This window comes from Melozone crissalis, unplaced genomic scaffold (genome assembly GCF_028551555.1).
Source record: "Melozone crissalis strain CALT ecotype California unplaced genomic scaffold, PUWL_Pcris_2 ptg000004l_1, whole genome shotgun sequence".
Taxonomy (NCBI): Eukaryota; Metazoa; Chordata; class Aves; order Passeriformes; family Passerellidae; genus Melozone; species Melozone crissalis.
The window spans coordinates 34,606,735-34,629,667 of record NW_026535782.1 but is presented as its reverse complement, the minus strand read 5'-3'; the positions used below and the strand labels follow the sequence as shown (position 1 = coordinate 34,629,667).

The window sequence follows — 22,933 nt, the reverse complement described above, 5'->3', positions numbered from 1 at the left end:
ACTGTAGTGTATAAGCAGTGTAACACACCTCAGGAGCAACAGGCTCTCGTTACCCTGCTGACCTGCTGCATAGTATTGGAAGGCAGTTTCCTTTCTCTGTGAAAAGGGATATGGTTTTCTACAACTGGGAATTGAACTGAGAGTTGAATTCTGTTGCACAATGATCTGCAAGGCTAAAGGTCCATTATTACTGCAAGCTAGGTGGAAATACAATTTTACATAGCCACGAGGCACTAAGCACTAAATAAATACCTTGTGTACTGCAGTATTCACTTTGTCTCTTAATGTAACAAACATGCAGGTTATTAAACATGTCACATGTCAGCGAACTAAAACTCAAGGGTTGGATGCCCTTTCCTGCAGATTGATTGTGCTATACTGAGGGCTGTATCAAGGCCTTTCACTTTCAAAAGGATTTGACATTTAGATGTACACTGCCATCAGTGTACAGTCACTGACTTAATAAAAGGGTGCCATCCTTTTTCAAGTGTGAGAGAAGCTCATAAACACACCAAAGACTCAGCAGTTGAACATGTCAACAGGCTCAGAAAAGGTTAATTGAGTTAGAACAGCATCCAATAGAGGTGTCGTTTTGACTCTAAACCACAACATGAAATTTTAGAGAATCAGCCACCCTGCCAGGTAACCTGCTATAAACTTTCTGGAGGTAGGACTGGAGAGCTCTTGTAAAGGTAGCACTAGGTCTCTGCTTTTGTCAAATTCTGACCGTAGGTGTAGAAAGGGAGACAATACTAACAGAAAAAAGTCTAGGGAAGATCTTACAGAAAACTGTTACACATTACACTAATACTGGCTCTCTAAAACCTCCTGTGTGTACCTGCAAAGCCCTAGGACACTTTTTCCTAATCAGATGTTTTCTCTATGACATGACACTCTTACCACTATGTAATTGCCAGGGGCTTCACAGGAAAAGTACAGGTAGTTCTGACATGGTACACAGTGGATGAGTTCAGCTTGTTCTGTTTCTTGCTGTGAAGTTGTTGACAATGTAAGACAACATCTATTTTCAGGCAAAATTTGGATCAAACTTATCTGATTTGAAATGAGAAATTTGAACAATCCTTTACCAGTATTACTTAAAAAAAGGACACTGAGCAGACTTTACTGCTTACATATACGCAAATGTGCAAAATGAATGTTTGACGTATCTTTAGTAGCAAAAGTCTGTCTAATATTCTGTACAGATATAGCTATTTCTAATAAAATTTGAATATGAAGCATTAACTAGTCTCTTGGCTAATATTTTTCAAACTTAACCCCAAATAACATTAATTGCCCTTGTTAGGACACATAATTAAGAATACAATGGCAGTAGTTTTGATCTCAGGACTGTAGGTTGTGAAATTACCAGCTGTCTGGTAAATGTAGCAAGTTCAGTAATGATGCATGGTGTATTATAGTGTATACTAAAAATACAAATGCTTTTTATCTTTGCTAGGCTTATTTACTAATCTTCACTAAGTGGTTCTGATAGTAGCTTGACTTTATATAGCCTCATTTGGAAGCACTTTTCATTTTTCAAGGACCTTTGTTGTATACTTCTGATGTTCATCACTGTGGTACCCTGGAAAGGGAGGAAGAGGGTGATGTTGCTAATATTATGTAAATAAATTTCCAAACTGTGCCCATGTTAAAGGAATAGAGATGTAGTATCTTTTGCAAAATAGCAATATGGCCCAGCCTTTTGGAATGCCCACACTGTCCTGAGTTTCTGTAGATCCTGTAATGTATAGCTTGATTTTGAAAATAGTCTTGCAGTGCTCTTTGAGTTGGGAGTGAAAGTAAGCACCTTAAAGCTTGAGCTGCAAGAAATGTAATGTTATGGCTAATGAGTACAATTTCTCCTTTCTATTAAACCTTCAAAGACATGAATTCAGAGTGAATTGAAGACTGTTAAAATAAATATAATATATCATATACGCAGAGTATGTTTAATTAATTTCTCTTTGAAGAGATCTGCATATAGTTTGCTTTTCAGTTAAGTGGTTCCGTAGCAGTTGTTAGCATTCAGAATTGAGCTTTGCAGTTCAGTGACCTTTTCCAAAGTGTCTTGAAATATGTGATGATTCTCAGAAATGTCTGTTAGAGGTGTTAAAAACCCCCCCTTATTGTGAAAGCCAGCTGCAGTGGCTGCTGTTCTTATTTATTACCTAGCATGTTTGTAATGCATTTATCACTAAGCAGCTGGGTTAGCTACTAAAAAAATTCCTACTAAGAAAATAGTCTTTGAGCTGGCGCTAATCATAACCTTGGGGTCAATATGATTGAAGTACCCAGACCTTTGCTCTGAAGTTTGGCAATTTTTTTTTCAAAAATGAGCTAAATTTTGAATGGTGGGTTAGTCAGCTGGAAATTTTTAGAGGAGTAACCAGGAGATGCTCACAGAAGACCTTGAGTGCATGACCTTGCACTGAAAATACTTGGTATTCCTTTATTTTTAAGATCTTGGCAAGCTCTTGAAACATGCTGTAGCTTTCATGTAGGCCCCTCAGTCTTGTCTGCAAGTGTCCCTTAAGGATGGTACCAGAATTGAGACAGAGGAGGACTCAAATATGCCATGTAAGAAAGAAGATAGGTACAAAACTGAGGTGCTAGACCTGGCGTAGTGCTAAACGTGGGCTCTCTGTGTGAGAGGAGATAGAAAGTGAAGCTTCAGCAGAACAAATAACTACCACCATTCCAGGTGCAAGCACCATCATGAAAGTGATTGCATCTTTCCACATGGTGCCTGCAGACAGCTTCAACCATTTAAAATAGTATTTTATATAATAATTATTATGGAAATATAATAATAATAATAGTTACCTTTTTAATTATAATAAACATCTCATTATAAATGTTACGTTACTTTTAGGATCCTAGGATGTTGTGTCTGAATACAGAATCCCTACACTGGGAACCAGAGCTGCCTTCACGGGCTGTGGTCTTGCTAAAGCTTTATGGTGCTACTCAGTCTCAATAGTAGTAACTCTACTAATGAGCTTGTCTTGCAAACTTGTTTACTTTGAACAAAGGTATGTCTGTTATTATTACTCTGTTCCTATGTCATACTAAGTGACATATTAAGCAGGTAGACCATCAACTTAATTTTGGCAAGGTGAGAATTGTGAAATATAGCTGGCTTTCTATAGTGACTCTGATTTAATGGTATTACTTCCATAATTATGTTTGAGATGTGGCTTTTTTGGTTTTGTTACTGAAATGTGGAGTGGGACTTGATTCCATGAGTGGGAAACTTCAGTTACTTCTAATGTGAGGGTGAAATGTGTGTAAGTATCACTAACTTTGTCTTATTGTTAAATAGGTTTAAGTGGAAATCCAGCAGATATAGAAAGGAGAGAAGCAATTTTTGGGAAGAACTTTATACCTCCTAAAAAGCCAAAAACATTTCTTCAGTTAGTATGGGAAGCACTACAGGACGTTACACTAATTATATTAGAAATTGCAGCCGTAGTATCCTTGGGCCTTTCTTTTTACCAGCCTCCAGGAGGAAATGAATCATGTAAGTAAACTTCTTGAAAAGTAGGTATCTACTATTATTATACTACTGACTTTTCTGGTTCAACATGCCTGTACTGTAAATCTGATGGGAGACAGTAAGTCAGTGGAAAAGCAGCTTATTGTTCCTTATTGAGAGCACATTGCTAAAAGTCTAGCTTGCCTTAAAAGGGCAACATGAGATTTCCTTGGTCATGATCTGGTGTTATTCTGACCAAAGGTAAATTGCAAGCAGCACGAACAAGAAATAGTTTGAAATCCAGTCTCTGTGCAAGTGGGGTTTTTTTTAGCTTTGCCTCAAATATTTAAGCAGTTTATGATTTGCAGTCATGGGCTTTCTTTAGGGAGTCAGCAAGTCTAAAATTTTCTTTCATTTGTGATATGACACTGGTAACTTTATAATTTAAGAAATGAGGCTATATTTATACTTCTAAACAGAAAATAAAGGGATTGTGACTTCATTTAACTGAATTTTTGCTGTGATATCTGGTTTGTTTAGACAAATGTAAAGTTGGATATGTTGACAAAGCAGAATGTTGTTTACCAGTCTGGCATTCTTATGCCACCATTTAACAACATAAGGGCAGGAAGCTTTCTCTATATAGACTTCTCTTGTGTTCAGATAAGCAACGTGGTTTAACTTCCTCAAGTTGCTCTAGCTTTCGGGTTCTTTATCTTCTTTGTGTGTTACTCTTATGGAAATAAAGGTGAAATTGCAAAGAAGGCTAGCATGGAAAATATTTACCAGCTGTAAGTTTTTTGTTTGCCAAAAGTTTCATTGTTGAAATATCTTTGTGAACTTTCTTAAATCTAAAACCTGTTTTCTGCAGTATGTGGATCAGTAAATGTTGGTGAAGAAGAGGAGGAATCTGAAGCAGGTTGGATTGAAGGAGCAGCAATCCTCCTATCTGTAGTTTGTGTGGTATTAGTAACAGCTTTTAATGACTGGAGTAAAGAGAAACAGTTTCGGGGATTGCAGAGCCGTATTGAACAAGAACAGAAATTCACAGTCATCAGAGGTGGCCAAGTCATCCAAATACCAGTAGCTGACATAATTGTTGGAGATATTGCACAAGTGAAATATGGTAAACACATTTTTAAAGTTGAACTTTCTTTTATTTTTAAAAAAGGAACTGCAGTCAACAAACCCAGTGATCTCTCGTAGGTGACCTTTTACCGGCTGATGGTGTACTCATTCAAGGAAATGACCTCAAAATTGACGAAAGCTCGCTGACTGGGGAATCTGATCATGTTAAGAAATCTCTGGATAGAGATCCTATGCTGCTGTCAGGTGTGTAGCATTTGACAATTTTTGAATAAAGTAGGTTGTTGCTGCGGTAAGGTGGTTATTTAGAATTTTGCAGTTAGAACTAGCAAATTGGTTTTTTATCCAGGTTGTCTCCCTGAACTATCCCAAACCAGTCCACAAGGTACAGAAGTTTGTTGGAGTGATCAGACTTATAAAACTGACAAACATTTTGTGTTGCTGCTTATGGGTTTACTTTCCAGATATTTTTAGCAGCTAAAGCTTTAGGGGAGGACAGTGGTACATATACACAGCTCAGAGTTTTGTCAAAGTCAGGTTTGAAAGCTAATTTCCTCAAAGTACTTGTGTGCCCTGCTCACGTCTCAGTGGAAATCCTGATTCAATCTTTCAGGTACACATGTGATGGAAGGCTCTGGAAGAATGGTGGTTACTGCTGTAGGTGTGAACTCTCAGACTGGAATCATCTTTACTTTACTTGGGGCTGGAGGAGATGAAGAGGAGAAGGAGAAGGAAAAAGAAAAGAAGGAAAAGAAAAGTAGGCATAATAATCTTAAATGCCTTGGTGGGGGGAGTGGGGATGGTGGTGAACTTTTGAATATTACTGGATAAAAACATGTCATCCAAAGCCAGAAAGCTTTTAAAAAAATTCATACCTTCTGTAGGTTTCACAGAAAAAACAACTTGGGTCCAGTGACCTGAGAGTGCACCACTGCTACTAAATATTGTCACATGGAATTTAGTTAAACTTCAGATCCCATTGATCAGTCAGAGTTTGGGAAGTTTGCAATTGCTAACCAGCCATACATAACATGTATAAATAGTTAAACTCTCATCTTGTGTAACTTCAAGGTGCATTGATGTCTAATAGCAAATACGTGTTTATGGAAAACAAGTTATTATGAAGTTCAACTTCATAAGTATCTAGTCATACTTATAAGTGATCTTTTTATCAGAGGGATACAAGACAATAATGGAATATTCACACAGAAATGTGTTTAAGATACTCAGAGACTTTCCAACTCAATAGGCAATTGCTAAATGTGTGCTCTGTGCAGGAATTGAGATTGAAGGTTTTTTGTCTTGTCCTAACCCACAAATACTTTACAATTCTTACCCTACCCTTCTTGAAACTTGAAAAAAAAAACTAGTGAGTTCCTTTAAAAGTTAGAAAAATTATTACAAGAAGAATTGAAAGTTCTAAGTTAGCTTCAAGCTCAAGCATGACAGCAAAAAGTAAAAGCTGACCTGCAACACTTGCAGTCATTAGTGTGAAGCAGTTGCCATCCTGTGCTCTTCCCCTTACAGAGGAAGGAAAAGGAAACAAATAACAGTACCAGCTGCTACAGGAGATATGGAGTGGATTATAGCTTTTATTAATATTCTGCCAGTGTTTATTGTTCTAAAAGCAGAAGTCTCTTGACAAGCAGTGTTTTGGTGTATCCTGGGACCCAAACACTAGTGGGGTTTTTTTGTCTCCCAAGATAAATAGGTTCCTCCTTCCCTTAAGTTAGGTGCCTAATAAGATTCTCCTTGATAAAACTCAGGTTAAACTAAATTAACTTCTCTGTGAATGTTAAGGAGATTAAAGGGACTATATTTAGCTGGCTGTGTATGGCACAGTTCAGAGTGAAAGCAAATGTATGGACAAGCAGTTGCAAGTAATTCAAATGTAGAACTTCTCTCCTGAAAGAGGAAGAGAGGAACTAGGGGAGAAGTACAAAGTCAGGAAACAATGACGAGTTCTTAAGAAGTCTGAGGTGGCATCTTCCAGAGAAAGTGAACATGCCTTTTTTTTTTCCTGTTAAGCTGTTGTGAGAACGCAAGGAGAAACCTTATGTATAGAAATCAGAGTGTGTCTGCAATAATGGTGTAGTGGAGATATTAAATGTCATGCCAGACAGGCTGGTTGATAATTTGATTTTCTTCTACTTGAGTACTCTTGTAAATTTTGGTCTACATAACCTAAGGCCAAAGACTTGGTGAATTACCAGTAATTCTAAAAATGTTTGGGTTTTGTTCTAAATTGCTCAATTTTGTGCTTTCATTTCAGTTTATCACAAACAGTAATTATAACCCTTGCTTTCTCTACTTAGAAATAAAGCTTATCACTTTCTAAGCTCCCCCAAAACAACACATGATGTGTTAGTCTTCCAACCTTTAATATTTCACTTGTTAAATTCTTCCATTATTTCACTGTCCTTCTTTATGATCTCTTGTTGAGCCCCATTTCTGAACACAGGTAGGAGTGATATTTTATTATGAACTTGAACTATTCTCACCGTCATGTATGGTACATTGCCTGCAGATTTATGGTTATGTTTGTGTAAATAGTAATCCGGTGCTGTACCTCCACTAAGCTTTGCTATGGATTTATTAATATTTTATACCACAGTAGCTTCTGCAATGTTGTACAAAAGCACTGATTCTCAAAGTGAGACCCTGCAGTTTATTTACAGATGTAGTCAGATTCTGGTGACAAGTATTGGAAGAATACTGCAAGATGGAGGCCACCAGAATCACTGAATTGTCATAAATATCTTTCCTAGAAAAAGACATCAGGATGTCTTTTGTGAAGATTTCCTGACATCTTCCTCACAAGCCATAAGTGTCAGTATCAGTAATTTGTGCAAACTTAACCATGGTAGATGAACACTGCAGCAGTCTTGTATGTGAAAAGTAAAGTCCAAAAAGTGCCATGAGCTGTTTCTGTGAACTGACTTAGATGTTTTATTTTTTTTTTAATGCAGTTTCCTTTTTTAACAGAGTAATGTAGTTGTTATATAAAAACATAAATAAAATAATGAATTCTGCACAGCCAGCCTAAAACACAAGTTGTTTCCCTCTCTGACAGGTAAAAAGCAAGATGGAGCTGTTGAAAACCGTAACAAAGGTAAATGCAGGTTCTCTGATTCTTTCTTGCAAGTCTCTGTTTTCTAAGAGTATAGGTGAATACAGACTTCCCTATAAAAATGCATATTGAATACTTATATCCAAAGTGCTTATGGTAAGGATGGCATAAGTGAATCTGCCCAAAACAAATGTTTCGCTGAACCTGGTATTCTGTCAACTGTACACAATACACTTATTTAAACATTCATGTGTAGTATGGCCTCTCTGGATACAAGATAATCCTCAGTGCTAGTGTATTTAGTGGACCTGGGCATTAAGCTTTTTAGGTATCCTTGATTTGAGAGACTCACCAATGACTAAACTTTTTTTTCATCTTAACTTCTAGCTAAAGCTCAGGATGGTGCAGCCATGGAAATGCAGCCACTGAAAAGTGAGGATGGTGGAGATGGAGATGAGAAAGACAAGAAGAAAGCAAACTTGCCAAAGAAGGAAAAGTCAGTTCTCCAAGGCAAACTCACAAAGCTTGCAGTTCAGATTGGCAAAGCAGGTACAATGTCTCAGTACTCTCCTTATGTTGATGTCATGTTAAAAAAAGTTGGAACATGCATAGTTTGTGAGGAGATAAAATAATCAAACCACTCAAGGCTGACTACTTAAGTGCAAAATTCTAATGCATGTAGGTATGCTGCTGTGCCTGAGTATGCCTATGGCCTCTCAGGCTCTGTCACGTGGATGGCTTTTATTTTTCCTTAGTTTAAATAGAGTCAGGCTTTCAAGTGCCAGCTTCTAGGAGGGAAAATTCCAGCTTCATAACATTGGACAACTGTTATGAAAGATCTTTTTAGGTTAGATACAGCATTTAGCAATGTACCAAGAGAACTGTAAGTTGAGTGAAGCCTAGAAAATCTGCTACAGTCAACGAGATTCTCTAGTACTTTCAGGGGCTTAGAATATTCCACTTAACATATGCCTTGTTGATACATATATATGCCTTACTGACTTGCTACTTTTCTATCAGCTTATATTCAGCTGCCTTGTCAAAATCTTTGGTAGATTTTCTGCTTGAAAGTAGGCTAAAACAATAGTGACATTCAGTATAAAATTTAGGCTATGTTATCTAGTCTGTAGTGGTTTAATTAAAATATTTCAGTATATTCCATGTATAATTGTTGAAAGGTTTAGGCTCGAAGGAATTTCAAGACTTCTAGCTCAGCTCATGGCTTAAGAAGGGCTGACTTTATCATCTGGGTCATTAGACACTTACAGCTTGAAATGGAGCAATGAAACTTTTAGCTGTAGCACTCTGCAGTTGTGTATGGTGATATTAATATTTTAGTGAGATAAACAAATTCCATTATATGTGTACTGTAAACTACTGTCCTCATCAAAGATTTTTTTTTCATATCTTCAAGAGGTGTTGTGTTCCTTTATGTACCTTTTGACCCATTGTAGTTCCCCACACAGCCTTAATACTCATCTACTTCATGCATGGATTTGCCTGTCCTCCTGCTTTGAGACTGCACTGAAGCACTCTACTGAATCAGTCAGCTTAAAATTGGTGAAGGCCTCCTGAATTTTTTTCACTTCTTGTTCTGCTTACTCAATTGACTTTACATATTGGTCTGTCCTGTTACTAATTAGCTCCATGCTTTTCAATTAAATTGGAGAAAAGAAGATTTCTAGGTACTTCTAGGTGAAATGCATGAGGAAGTACTTGCATTGGAAGCGGGAACACCTCTGAGAACTGCCTCCATGTTTTGACTTGCCTGTTTGAAACCTTAGTTCTAATCCAGCTTGTATAAAGGCAGAAGTATTTGCATGCATCTACAGTCTGTATTGCCAAATATTTGAGATAATTTCTTAAAACTGTTTATTCTCTTTTTAACAAGGTTTGTTGATGTCTGCAATCACAGTCATTATCCTTGTGTTATATTTTGTAATTGATACCTTCTGGGTTCAGAAGAGACCTTGGCTTGCTGAATGTACCCCAATTTATATTCAATATTTTGTGAAGTTCTTCATTATTGGAGTTACAGTCTTGGTGGTGGCAGTACCAGAAGGTCTTCCACTTGCAGTCACTATATCTCTGGCTTACTCTGTTAAGGTAAGTAGGTAGAGGGCAAATAGATTTTTTTTTTTAAGGTAGGTGGGCATATTCATCAGCTGTTAAGTACAAACTGAGTTATGCTGCATCACAGATATATATATATATATATATATATATGTTAGACTGGGAAGAAGCTTTTCTTGTTTTCTAAACTGCATAAGAATTCTCCTGCAATACTTTTCTTCATCTCTGAATGAATACACACTGACAAGACCAGTAAGCATTGCCAGCCTGTTGTCACCAGCTAAAGATAAATGGATTCAGTATGTAGCATTGTAGCATTTGCTTATAATAAACAGATGTCTTAGAGTTTTCTGTAAATGTGAACTTCTGCCTAGCTGATGTGTTAAACAATTGCTATGAAAGCTTCTAGATTGACTTTTTTTTGAAGACTAAATAGTGTAAAGCATTTTGTTTTCTGCTTACTATACAGCATGTTTTTTAACTTAAGCTCTTTGTGTTCTTAATTTTCTTACTGCATCATCATGCTGAGACTGATTATTTATCTAAAATCGAATTGTAAAGATGATGGGTGCTTAGGCTGTGTTCTAAATTCATAACTTGCAGCACTTAGTAGTAGTGGCCTTATTGTATAATTTGAAATTCATCTGCTTAGCGGTGAAAACCCTTAAAGGCTGTCAAGGAAAGAATTTAAAGTGATATTTAATCTATGAAACTCATGTAGCCCTCACTATTTTAGTTGAAACATTAGGTTCCCACTTTGATTATAAGTCTGAATCCAGGATCTTTGAAATATATATTATCTGATCCTCAGATAGATCAAATAAGCTGTGTTAGACTTTTCTTGTAAGCAGAAACATTTTTTTAATCATTGTATCTGGTAAAGTTCAAACTTTACCTCTTCTCAATTTCTAAATATTGTTATAAACTGTTTTCTCCCAACAATCTGAATAGTATCAATAGTCAGTGTGACATGCAGGTACAGGAGATTAAGATTGTATTTATGTACTTTGTTCAAAATGAAGTTTACTGTGACATAATGGACTTGAGGGAATCTATACAAAAAGAGGCAGCTGCAAGTTCTTCCTCTGAAATATGCCAGATGACTTAATGACTGAGTGTTTTCTGAAAGTGCTGTGTAAGGCTGGATCCCATAAATGAGAATTTGTGAAGTCAAGTAATGGTCATGGATTGCTGTTAACTGCTTTTATTTCCTTAGAAAATGATGAAAGATAATAACTTGGTGAGACATCTGGATGCATGTGAAACTATGGGCAATGCCACAGCCATTTGCTCAGATAAAACGGGAACATTGACTATGAACAGAATGACAGTGGTCCAAGCCTACATCAATGAAAAACATTATAAAAAAATTCCAGAACCAGAGGCTATTCCAGAGAAAACTATGGCTTATCTTGTGACAGGAATTTCTGTTAATTGTGCTTATACTTCCAAAATACTGGTAAGTGGATTTCTTAATTCCAAGCAAGATAACTGAGTAATTCCCTCAAAAGATGCAAATTGTCTGATGGCCACAGGCAGTTTCGGTGTAAATGTGTGGCACAATGCAGGGTTATCTGTAAACTGCTCAACCATTCATTTGAAACTTAATGGAAAAAATAGCTTATTTCAGTTAGAACTGATTATTCAAAGATAACATCTTAAGATAATTTCCTTTCAAGTTCACAGTTGTTTGTTTTTATAAGTGGGGCTGTTTATGCCACTTGAAGAGCGTCGTGCCTGGATTTGAGCACTACTTGAAAATAAATATTAAACTATTAATATTTAAGAGTAGTACATTACATAAACTATAATGAAAAAATGTAACTACAGGTAAGGATTTTGATGGATTTTTATTCCAGCTACTGCTATATAAGTTCGTAAGCTTAGAAGTGTAACATATGCCAAAATCCTATTTGAAACTTGCAAAATGTTTTGAAATGAAAGACTAATTGGCTGTTACACATTTTACATAGTGGATTATTTTAACATTTTATATGCATTATTTTCTAAAACTCTAAACATAGCTTCCTTACTGTAGTTATTCCAACATGTTGTATACTTTACATTCTTCAGGCAGTAAAAATAATAAGTAAAATTTAGTAAATGCATTTCAAGATTTTGCAGAAGCCTCCCCTATGGATGCTTTGTACACAAATAGCAGTGAAAACTCTGTTCAAAAGCTACTTATCAACCAATAAAAATGGTATGTCTGCAAGAATTTCCACAATAGCAGTACTTGAGGCAGAACATAAAGTTTGACAGCACTGATTTCTCTAAAACAAGATGAAAATTCTATAATGAGTTACAGCACATGAGGAGTTTCACAGTGTTTTCTAAAGCTCTTTCTATACCAAGAACAAGGTAGCTATTTGTAAGCTGACCTAGTCCCTTATTACTACAATTTTAACTGAATTACATCCACTGCAGTAGAGTTAGGCTGCTTTGCAGAATCACAGAGGGCTGAAAGGGACCTCTTGAGAGAACCTCTGGTCCACTCCTCCTGATCAAAGTGAAGTCAGCTAGAGCACGTTGCTCAGGGCACTCACTCAGGGTTTAACAATCTCAAAGGATGGAGATGTTGCAACCTTTTGGGCAGCCTGATCAAGTATTTTATCACCTTTAGAGTAAAAGGTGTTTCCTTATCTTGAAATGGAGTTTAAAAATCTTCAGTTTGTATCCATTGCCTGTTCTTTCACTGGGCATCACTAGGAAGGTCTGGCTAGGCAGTCCTTAGTGTTGTTCCAGCCATGTGCCTTATTCAGGCATTCAATACACACCAAAAAGTTTCTCTCCCTGAGTGTTGTCTTCTCCTGACTGAACACCCTTTCAGCTCATCCTCATATATGTATTATCTCTGTATTATCTTTGTGTGCCATGCATGCACTTACTCCTGGATGTTGGTATCTCTCATACTGGGGCACCCAGAACTGGATGTCTTAAACTGCACATTAAAGTGAATGTTTTCAAAGTGTGAGTATTCAGTATAGCCAAATCCAAAATCTTGCAGCTCTGAACAATGAAAATGGACCACTGACATATGATTAATGTAGTTCAGCTCTAGCCACCTGAGATATGTCAGATGAAGTAAGTGCTTCTCCAAATTTTGCTTCAAAAATGCTGTGGTGTTATGCATATACAAAGTCAAATATTTTGAGATAAATACTTCTTTACTTATAGGACTAGCATGTGCAGAACCCACATTGCTGAGATAAGAAACTTTTTCTGGTATTAAAGGATTGGAAACTTGTTTCTGAACTCTTTCCAGTTAAATAGGCCATGGCCTGGAAAACAGAACTTGTAGTGAGACTTAAGAAGCTTAAAGACTTAGTTTGTTCAGAAGAAGGCTAACAGGTGATGTGGTCATAGTCTAAGTCATTGAAGAATTATTACAGGAGAGAATACTTTAATGTAGCAGAAATAATTCCATTTAGCTTGCTGAAGTCAGTATATGTGAACTTATCTGTACTTTTAAAATCCAAAACAATTGTTCAGGGTCTACACTCAATTGATCAGATAAATATTTAAAGTAATGGAAAATGTCCTTTAGAAAGGTCATGCTGGGATTGATACAAACTTAATGGGTGATTTCTGAAGAATTGAAAGACCCTAAATAGGTACAGAAGTTACTTTTAAAAAGCAGCATATGACTTTAGATTATGACTCATAGGAATTTATTAAGTAATTACTGAAAAAGAAAATCTCCCCATCCCAGAAGTAAGCTTGTCCTTCCTTGTGTTCTAAGTGCTGTGCTTCAGTGGTTTATAAGTTAACCTAATCAGTGATGGTTCTTGTTCTTGCAGCCTCCTGAAAAGGAAGGTGGCCTACCACGTCATGTTGGAAATAAAACTGAATGTGCCTTGCTGGGATTGCTCTTGGATTTAAAACGTGATTATCAGGATGTAAGAAATGAGATACCAGAAGAGGATTTGTACAAAGTGTACACCTTCAATTCTGTTAGAAAATCGATGAGTACCGTGTTGAAAAACTCTGATGGCAGTTTCCGGATATTCAGTAAAGGTGCCTCTGAGATAGTTCTTAAAAAGTAAGAACAACTATTACTGTGATTCAGCACTTAACTTTTGCTTTATGTTGTGATACCTGGAGAGACTGACATGCTAAACAACATAGTCCATGGAATACTTGTCTCTCCAGTCACAGATAAGGGCAGCAGTCCTGTACCCTTGTGACTACAGCTTCACAGCCTGTCTCCTCCTGTTCTCCTGTTGTTTGACTTTCTGCAGTAAGATGGGCCATTAGCACGTTCATTACTTTACTTCAAACACCCCAGCCCTACCCCTCAAAACAAAAGAAAAGAGAAAGAGATGGTGGTCATGCTTTAGTTAAACTATTTTTCTTTTAGGAGTGATTGATCAAAATGCTCACCTGCCTTATAGTAAAGTCCCAATAGTTGGTATGCCTAAATTCTAGGAAGAGCTTGTGCCTTTGAAAAGTGATTACTTTTAGCATATTATTGCTTAGACTTTACAACTTGCTGTTGATCATTGTAACAGGAGGTTGAACTTGAATGTTTGAGCAACTTGAGGGGTTTTAATGTGACAAAGCAATTGCTTCCTTATCCATCTGCCCACCTAGAAAGGATTTATTAGGATGAGATTAGACTTAGTGAGTGATTAGGTACCACTGGGACAAACCTTTGTAGGTGTGAAGTCAGCTGTGGTAACTCCTAACTAGGTGAGGAGAGATGTCACACGTGTATCTATCATGTTCTCTAGGAACAGCAATTGGTAGCCAGGCCTGTTTTGGTTCTGATGTCAAAGTGTTTCTAGTCTGAGTAGCATATAGACTATATTCATCAGTTACATTTACTTTTTTGCTGGTTAGAAGCTCCCCAAATCATTACCCAGGAAGGTACTAATATACTAAAGAAAAAATATGAGCTCTTCCTTCTCCTCAGCTTTTTGCTGAGAACAAAATGTTAATCTTTAAAGGACTCTTGTTCTTGATATGAAACTTTTTTTTGTGTAGCTTATCAAAACCTTATAAATGAATAGATGTGCCCATATTCACATTACTTCCACCTTCTGAAGTATTTTGTAACTTATAATATTGGACAACTGAACTGTAGAAGTTGCTAGAACTCAGTCATCCCAGACTCATGTGGTCCACTTGACTTAGTAACTGAAATAACAAAATAGATAATAAGAGCATTTGGCAAAGAACTAGAAAACCTAGACTGATTTGGATATTATAGGAATAGTGTTCAAATAGAAAACTACTTCAGAGTATGCACTGGATTGGACAAAGATTTAGCCATCATAATCTGCTTCCTATGCAGTACCTGTAATCTGGTTTGTCAGTTATGCTGCTCTTTCTTTATTTTAACATATGTAACTAGACTTGAATACTGAAACTTAAGCATGAACATTTATAAGGCACAACTGAGTCACTAGTAAGTGTAGAAGAAATGCAGAAGCTTTTGCATGTAGAGCATTTTTTTTTCTTTCTTTATCACTAAGTCAAATATTTGAAGTGAGTTCCAGTGCGGTTTTGCATGGAATGTATTTATGTGTATTTAGTCATATTGAAATGTTTGAATTTGTCACCAGCCTTATGATTACAGCTAACACTAGAAATCCTTAATGATTGCTGACATTTGAACCGATAAGTAAAATCAGAAAATTCACATAGACTTTGAATTTCAGTTATGATATGAATTTTGAAGCTCTAAGAGACTGCTTCATTTTAATTTTCTGTATGAGATGGAAACTTTTAGGGAATTCCCTAAATCTTTGGACTGTACACTTAACTGTAATACTTGTCATCTTTGCTGGTCTGCAAGGTCTGAACTTGATATTTAATGAAAGTATTGAATTCAATTTTTTTCCCAGTGCTGTAGTAGTACTAATTTGTAAAACTAATGGATAATAGTGTTAATTTATGGCAAAACTTTGTAAAGAGCACACAAGCAAGATTTAATTTCTTATTCAAATCATTAGTAATGTTGTATTCATGGCATCAATATTTTTAAAGTAAATATGCTGTCCATGAAAGCAATGGCATCTTTGGCATGAAGAAACATAATTAGGAGAGCAAGTATTGAAATGTTAGAGTGCATGGTGGTGAATCCAGTCTCCTATACAAACATTTAAATCAGTTTCAATATTTGCTTTTAATATTTCACATTGGCTCACATACCAGATGCTCTCTGAATTCTTTGCACTTAGACTGGGGGAGAAGGGGAAAGGCTGCAAACTTTTTTGTTAAGGGTAGCACTACCTAAGTTTGCTTATAGTGCTATAAATCTAATGCTTGCAACTGTTCAAGCAGCTTATGAGTGTTCTGAAAGTGTGTTTACTTCTGAGACTGTATTGCTGTTAACAAGGTGGGATTATTTTGCTGAGCATGAAACTGGATTGCCTCAACCAGTGCAGACACCAGTCTGTTTACATACAATGGAGAAATGGATACTGCTGGGAGGTAACTGATGTTTGTCTGTGAAATTCGTCGGGCATTACTTTCATCCTAGGATGATTGGCTCAGTTTAACTTTCTACAGAAAGTATGTTTTGCAGCTGAAGAAAGTGTATTTGGAGAAGATTACCTTAGAGAGATACCACTACTGGAATTTTGTGCCTGTGTGTTAGGGTCTAGCAAAAACACAGCTTATAGAAACTTATTGGACTTGACTGATAAGCTGAAGAGTGAGTTGAACTTCTGGTTAAAATTTGATAACTCTTTAAACCTTTCTTTCCAGGTGCTTCAAAATACTGAGTGCTAATGGAGAACCAAAGGTATTTAGACCTAGGGACCGCGATGATATTGTGAAAACTGTAATTGAGCCCATGGCCTCTGAAGGTCTCAGAACCATCTGCTTGGCATTCAGAGACTTCCCAGCAGGGGAGCCTGAGCCAGAGTGGGACAATGAAAATGATATCGTTACTGGTCTGACATGCATTGCTGTGGTTGGGATTGAAGATCCTGTGAGACCTGAGGTAGGGTCACCAGCTAAACTGCAGTGATTCTGTTACATGGGATTCATGTTTGTCATCATGCAGAGTACAAGGAACTGAACTGCTATTGTATGCCTTAAGCATAGTTAATAAATGAAAATCTAATTTCTTAAAGGGAAAGTTAATGGAGCTATAAAAGCAGATTAAAACTACTTAATGTCACTTATGCTGTGTTACTGAAGCTCTGTACAAACTAATAACTTAAGGTACTTACTGTGCAGGATCTCAGTAAATGAAACAACTTGTTATTTTTTTACCACTTGGAGTATTAGGACTTTTAGTTTGGAAAAGATTAGCCATTGTGCTTGTTACCAGTTTCTCATGGGAAATGATGGAGAGAAGTGAGCTTGTCACCTGAGAACTGAGGACAGGGAGTATGGTTTGTGGTTGAGGTGTAAGGTTTTGCAATAGTGAAAGCTTTTATGCCACATGCACATGAAAGTTGGGGCTGATCTGCACTATTGTCACTTAACAGTAAAAGTTACTGAATGAAGTAGTGGCATATAAGCTGTAGTTTATTTCACATAATCATAACTAAAATGGCAGTACTCAGAGCAGCCTAATATGTCATGAGGATTTTTGTGGTATTTTGAATACGGTAGTATTTGAAAAATTGCAGGAGGTAGGGGAGAGGGGAACAGATGTAGCAGTGGCACAAAGCCCCTTGCCAGAATTGCAACTTGTGCAGTTTTTAGGAAAACAATTGTGGTATACTACTTAATTTTTTTAAATGTTCTATAACTGAAGTCTTCATTTTAAAATAACAGTTATCCTTTACTGAGCCATAAACATTCCTTTTACTCACAAGTTTAGATTTATTTATCTAATGCACAGTCTCTAAGCCTGTGGGGTTTTTCCTTGCTTACAGGTACCTGATGCAATAAAAAAGTGTCAACGTGCAGGCATAACTGTGCGTATGGTCACTGGTGATAACATCAACACTGCTCGTGCTATTGCACTGAAATGTGGTATTCTGAATCCTGGTGAAGACTTCCTGTGTTTAGAGGGCAAAGACTTTAACAGGAGAATACGCAATGAAAAAGGGGAGGTAAGCATGCTGACTCTCTCAGCAAGTAAAACAACAGATACTCTAAGTTTCCTACCTGTGTAAAATATAACCAATGCTCTTTCTGCAGATTGAGCAAGAGCGAATAGATAAAATTTGGCCAAAACTTCGTGTTCTTGCAAGATCTTCTCCCACTGACAAACACACTCTAGTAAAAGGTAGGTAAAAATTCTCTGAGCTTCTAAGTAAAGTTGGATTATTTTTCCCTGTGCTTCTAGGAAAAAAAAAAATAGGACTGAACAATGGGAAATGCCTGTGAAGTTGTTTCCAACTAGTTTTTTTCTTTTCTGCTTGAGAGGTGGAGCAAATGAGAACTGTTTTTGGTGACTGTTGTGTTTGTTTGTTTGTTTTTTTGTTTTATGACTGAAAGACAAAAACTAGGTTTCTCTTTCAGGCTAAGTCTTTTCTGTGTTGTTAATTTAGAACTATAACACTTGTATGTCATTTTATTTTAGGTATAATTGACAGCACTGTCTTTGACCAGAGGCAAGTTGTAGCAGTAACTGGTGATGGTACCAATGATGGTCCAGCTTTGAAGAAGGCAGATGTTGGATTTGCTATGGTAGGATTTTTTTTTTACATCCTCAGTATTTTATCAATGACTTATCAAATCACTTCAGACTAAAGAACTTTGTTTCATGAGCAGGAAGACCATAATGAAAGAGACTGCCAGTTGATGTTCAAAATGGCGTTGGAGGACAAATCTTGTACATCTGAAGTACAGTTGAAGCAACAGCATTTTATGATAGTGTATGCACTTGTCTGGATGATTTTTTAGGTTACATGGCTTACTCAGTTACCCTTTCACGTGGCTGCCAAACAGTGTCTTGGCTTTTAAGTGCCTGTACTGTGTAGACACATGCTTTAAGTACGTGGGTTTCAGCTTTCTTTCAAGACAGAGTCAGACAGATTCCTCAAGCTTCCTTTTGCCACAGGATTCCTCCTCAATCTTAAATGTAAGAGGTACACTTTGGTCATGGCAGCTCACTGTAGTGTTAAAGCAGTTGAAAGGAAAGAAAAAATGAAGACCACACTCTCCTATACCACATGCAGAAAAAGAAGGACAGACTCAGATTCTACTCCTGAGAGAAAAAATAGGAAAGATATTTCACATCATTCTCAAGGAACTTTTTTCAAAAACATAACTTAAAATTTGACAGCTAGGTATGAAATGTTCTCTAGACTGTAACAGTCTTGTTGTAACAAGTATCTTTGTATAGCTGCTGTAGTTGCCACTGTCAGGGGCAGATTTATCTGTTTTGAGTGTTTCCTGCAGTTGCTGTCTGTGTTCATCAGTGTGAGGAACTATCTTCTCTAACTGCTTACCTAAATAGCACTTAAAATATACCATATGATATCTAAAGGTATCTTTTAAGGTGAACACATAGCTGTGCAGGTGACTCATTTCCTTGACAAAATAATATATCAAGAGTAGGGATCATTAAATTTGCTATTGAGTTAGTGGATTTGGAATGCCAAAAGAAAAATTAAGATTTTTTGAAGTAGGTGTCTTCAGGCATCATTACACAGAACACAGCTGTTTGGGTACTGTAGGAGACTAGAAGTGCTTAAAATTTAAGAATGCCATGTTACTTTGCAATGCATATGCAATGACATTGCATAGTCTAGTGTTCAATGCTAATGCCCTTCTGCAAAAGGCTTTTGGTAATGTTTATGATCCTGCTGTGTTACAAGCACATGCATTGCCTGCTGCTGGAATCCATACAACAAAATAATTAGGGTAGAGCTTGAACTGTAGCACTGCACCATCTGGTGGCCTTCAGCTTGAACAGGGTTCAGTAACATTTCTTTGGGAGAACTTAATGAGTCTTTACAGTCAACTCTCAAATTTATATTAAGGTCTTTATTTTAAGGAGAGCATTACTTTGTTTTCATTTTTCCAAGACTTTCAAGTAGAACTTGTTTCAATAGGCCTTTATATGCTGACGTTAAAGGAGTCCTTCAGAAGTTGTGCATCCAAGTGAATGCTGACCAAGGACATAATAGATTTTGTCATAAAATGTCAGTGCATCCTGTTATATTTCATAATGTTTTTCTTTTTCTTTCAGGGTATTGCTGGAACAGACGTAGCTAAAGAAGCTTCTGATATTATCCTTACAGACGACAACTTCACCAGTATTGTTAAAGCAGTTATGTGGGGACGAAATGTCTATGACAGCATCTCCAAATTTCTTCAGTTCCAACTTACTGTCAATGTAGTAGCAGTAATTGTTGCTTTCACAGGAGCATGCATAACACAAGTACGTACCAGTGGGGAATTGTTTCAGTTAATAAAGGTTGAAAGAGTCATGATTGATTAATTCTTGAGTTCAAACTTTCACTTAAACAGTAGTCCAAGGATCATAATGCTATTCAGAACATGCCGATATTGTATGATAGATGCCTTTAATAGCTGCAATTTCTGCACTTCTATTGGAGGGTTTATGTATCTATTTTTATAGGATTCTCCACTTAAAGCCGTGCAGATGCTGTGGGTAAATCTCATAATGGACACATTAGCTTCTCTTGCCCTGGCAACAGAGCCACCCACTGAAGCTCTTCTGCTGCGGAAGCCTTATGGTAGAAACAAACCTTTGATTTCTCGTACAATGATGAAGAACATTTTGGGTCATGCATTCTACCAACTTGTAGTGGTCTTCACACTCCTGTTTGCTGGTAAGAATACTGAGGCGTTACAAGGTTATACTGAATGTTGTAGAGAAGTGTTTCTTTAAAACTATTTTTTTTGCTGTAGTGTATATGTAAAGACACTAATCAAGCTGTTCATAAATGCCTTTTATATACAGGTGAGAAAATTTTTGACATCGATAGTGGAAGAAATGCACCTCTGCATGCTCCTCCTTCAGAGCATTATACTATAGTATTTAATACATTTGTGATGATGCAGCTTTTTAATGAAATTAATGCCCGAAAGATTCACGGTGAAAGAAATGTTTTTGAAGGCATCTTTAACAATGCTATCTTCTGTTCTATTGTGCTGGGGACATTTGTTGTGCAGGTAAGCAGATTCTTGGACAGTGGGGGGAAAATGCATTTAGTGCACTGTGTACTTGCTTACCATGGAAATGCCAATCAGCTAGTGCCAGAGATCTAATTTCTGCAACGTGGAAAACCTCCAGGGTCAAGCACACAATAATTAAGTTGTAAGTGCAGCTTGATGGCATTTTCAAACCTCTTTGAAGTTGGCAATACTGGAATTTTGTATTGTAGTTACCTTTCGAATTTTCAGCTTCTTCAGTTTTATTTTAGTATTTTAATCTCTTGGCAAAAGATGAAGTTGTGTGTCATCTGTTCATTCACCCCTTGCCCCTAAATCTTTCTTATAATATCTACTGGTGTATCTGAATGAGAGTCCATTTAAACAATTATAGAAAAACAACAATTTTTTATTTTCTTAATGAGATTAGGACGTGAATAAGCTTTAGAAATCTGAGTATCAGTTTTTATCTTTCTGGTGCAGGAACCAGTGATGCCTACTGGTATATATTGTAGAGGTGCTATTTTAAGTGAAAAAAACCTGATGTCTAGGGATCTTCTGTTCCAGCACATAGGGGAACTCATAAAAGCTAGTTAGTTAACTCAGTACATGTTAACAAAGGAAATTAAATGATCTTCAGTTGATTGGGTTCACATGCTGTTGTTATGAAACACCAATTTAAAACAATCTACAGTAAATAGTTACAAGAACTATTTTCACCCTCTAAATAGCTTTCACTTTCATTAGTCAGAAGAAATAACAAACAAATCAGTATACTACTTAATTTCAGAACCCATTTTCATTTTGGATTAAGTTATTTGGGACATATAACCTACATGTTAAGCTTCTCCTTAGACTTGATAATTCATGAAGTTGATGGAAGTTATATCAGTTCAAGCATTGGAAATGTATGCACTGCTGCTTCACATTAAGTCAGGGAACTTACTCTCTCAGGTTTAGATTTTTATAGATGACACTTCTTCAGGAACTGCTCTTATTTTTTGGGTTACGAATAAGCAGATTGACTGTTGTACAACCAAGCCAAACATTTAGAAATTACTCCTGACTGCCACTGTGTTTGTTCCTTTTATAAATTTGGCAGTCTGAATGCCTTCCCACTCCTGATTTATCTCAGTGTTTAATTTGGAGATAAAACAGAAGATACTCTTTGCTTTTTCAGCTGTCAGGTGTCCTACTTAATGGTCAATACTGTCTCCTTTTCATGCCTGCCCTGCTGCTTTGAATTGTTGATTCTCCAGGGCAGACTTCCATGCATATAATTCCTATGCAGAGGGATACCTTGCTCATTAGGGCCCATACAGCTTGTTGTAATAGCTAAGGCAGCAGGAGCTTATTTAATTTAGCTTTTGAGCTCTCTGCCCCCTTCCCCCAAGATTTACTACATGTGGTGATTTAAAGTCTGATATTTAACACTGATGTGATACATAGTAATATCCTGTAGAATTACTTCTGAGATATTTCATGTCATATGGATCTACGAATTCTATTAATACAAATTTATGGATCTTGGACTTGGTTCCAAGAGGGGTGTTCATAGCAAAAGTAATCACTGTATATTTGTAGCATCAAATGCATACTGTAATCGTGAAATGAAGGGAAAAAAATCAAGCAAAATTGAGGAGTCAGCAAGTTTTCATGAGTGTGACATTTGAAGAATGAATGGGTAGGTCTTGAAATACTGAAAAGTGGAAGAATATGGCATAGGTTTGGAAACTTGCTCAAACTGCTAAGACAATGAAAGAATATGCTTAATGAGATGGGAAATCTTGTGTTCTCTTGCAAAGCTGTCTGTTGTGATCTTAAAGCATTAGGGAATTTTCTAGCAACAGGTCACTGATACATGTTTAATTATGTTTTTCTCCACAGATAATTATTGTGCAGTTTGGTGGAAAGCCTTTCAGTTGCTCAGAACTCTCAATTGAACAGTGGCTGTGGTCCATTTTCCTGGGCATGGGCACACTACTTTGGGGCCAGGTAAACTAGGATTTTTCAAAATGCCAAATATCTACTTGCAACAGTATACTTTGAATGGAAAAAAACCCCACACTGTATTTAGCATTCAGATCTTTCAAGTGGACTATATGAATATATGAAGACTAACAGTAAATATTAATTACAATTGACTTGTTCAATAGATATAAAAAGTCTTTAGTTGAATATTCCTCAGAGTG

General features: G+C 36.7%; 1 protein-coding gene across 4 annotated transcripts in view; it reads left to right on the top strand.

Annotated features, from left to right (window-relative positions):
* Window positions 1-22,933, top strand: part of ATP2B1 (ATPase plasma membrane Ca2+ transporting 1) — a 60,074-nt gene that overhangs the window by 27,819 nt on the left and 9,322 nt on the right. For all 4 annotated transcript variants that reach the window (XM_054279208.1, XM_054279178.1, XM_054279197.1 and 1 more), the window contains exons 3-19: window positions 3,326-3,523; window positions 4,350-4,604; window positions 4,685-4,810; window positions 5,178-5,321; window positions 7,638-7,676; window positions 8,022-8,183; window positions 9,526-9,740; window positions 10,924-11,166; window positions 13,508-13,749; window positions 16,422-16,659; window positions 17,546-17,725; window positions 17,814-17,901; window positions 18,199-18,305; window positions 19,813-20,004; window positions 20,206-20,419; window positions 20,551-20,762; window positions 22,629-22,736. In XM_054279208.1, coding sequence (XP_054135183.1) covers window positions 3,326-3,523; window positions 4,350-4,604; window positions 4,685-4,810; window positions 5,178-5,321; window positions 7,638-7,676; window positions 8,022-8,183; window positions 9,526-9,740; window positions 10,924-11,166; window positions 13,508-13,749; window positions 16,422-16,659; window positions 17,546-17,725; window positions 17,814-17,901; window positions 18,199-18,305; window positions 19,813-20,004; window positions 20,206-20,419; window positions 20,551-20,762; window positions 22,629-22,736 — 2,963 coding nt within the window. The remainder of the gene's footprint in view (window positions 1-3,325; window positions 3,524-4,349; window positions 4,605-4,684; window positions 4,811-5,177; window positions 5,322-7,637; window positions 7,677-8,021; window positions 8,184-9,525; window positions 9,741-10,923; window positions 11,167-13,507; window positions 13,750-16,421; window positions 16,660-17,545; window positions 17,726-17,813; window positions 17,902-18,198; window positions 18,306-19,812; window positions 20,005-20,205; window positions 20,420-20,550; window positions 20,763-22,628; window positions 22,737-22,933) is intronic.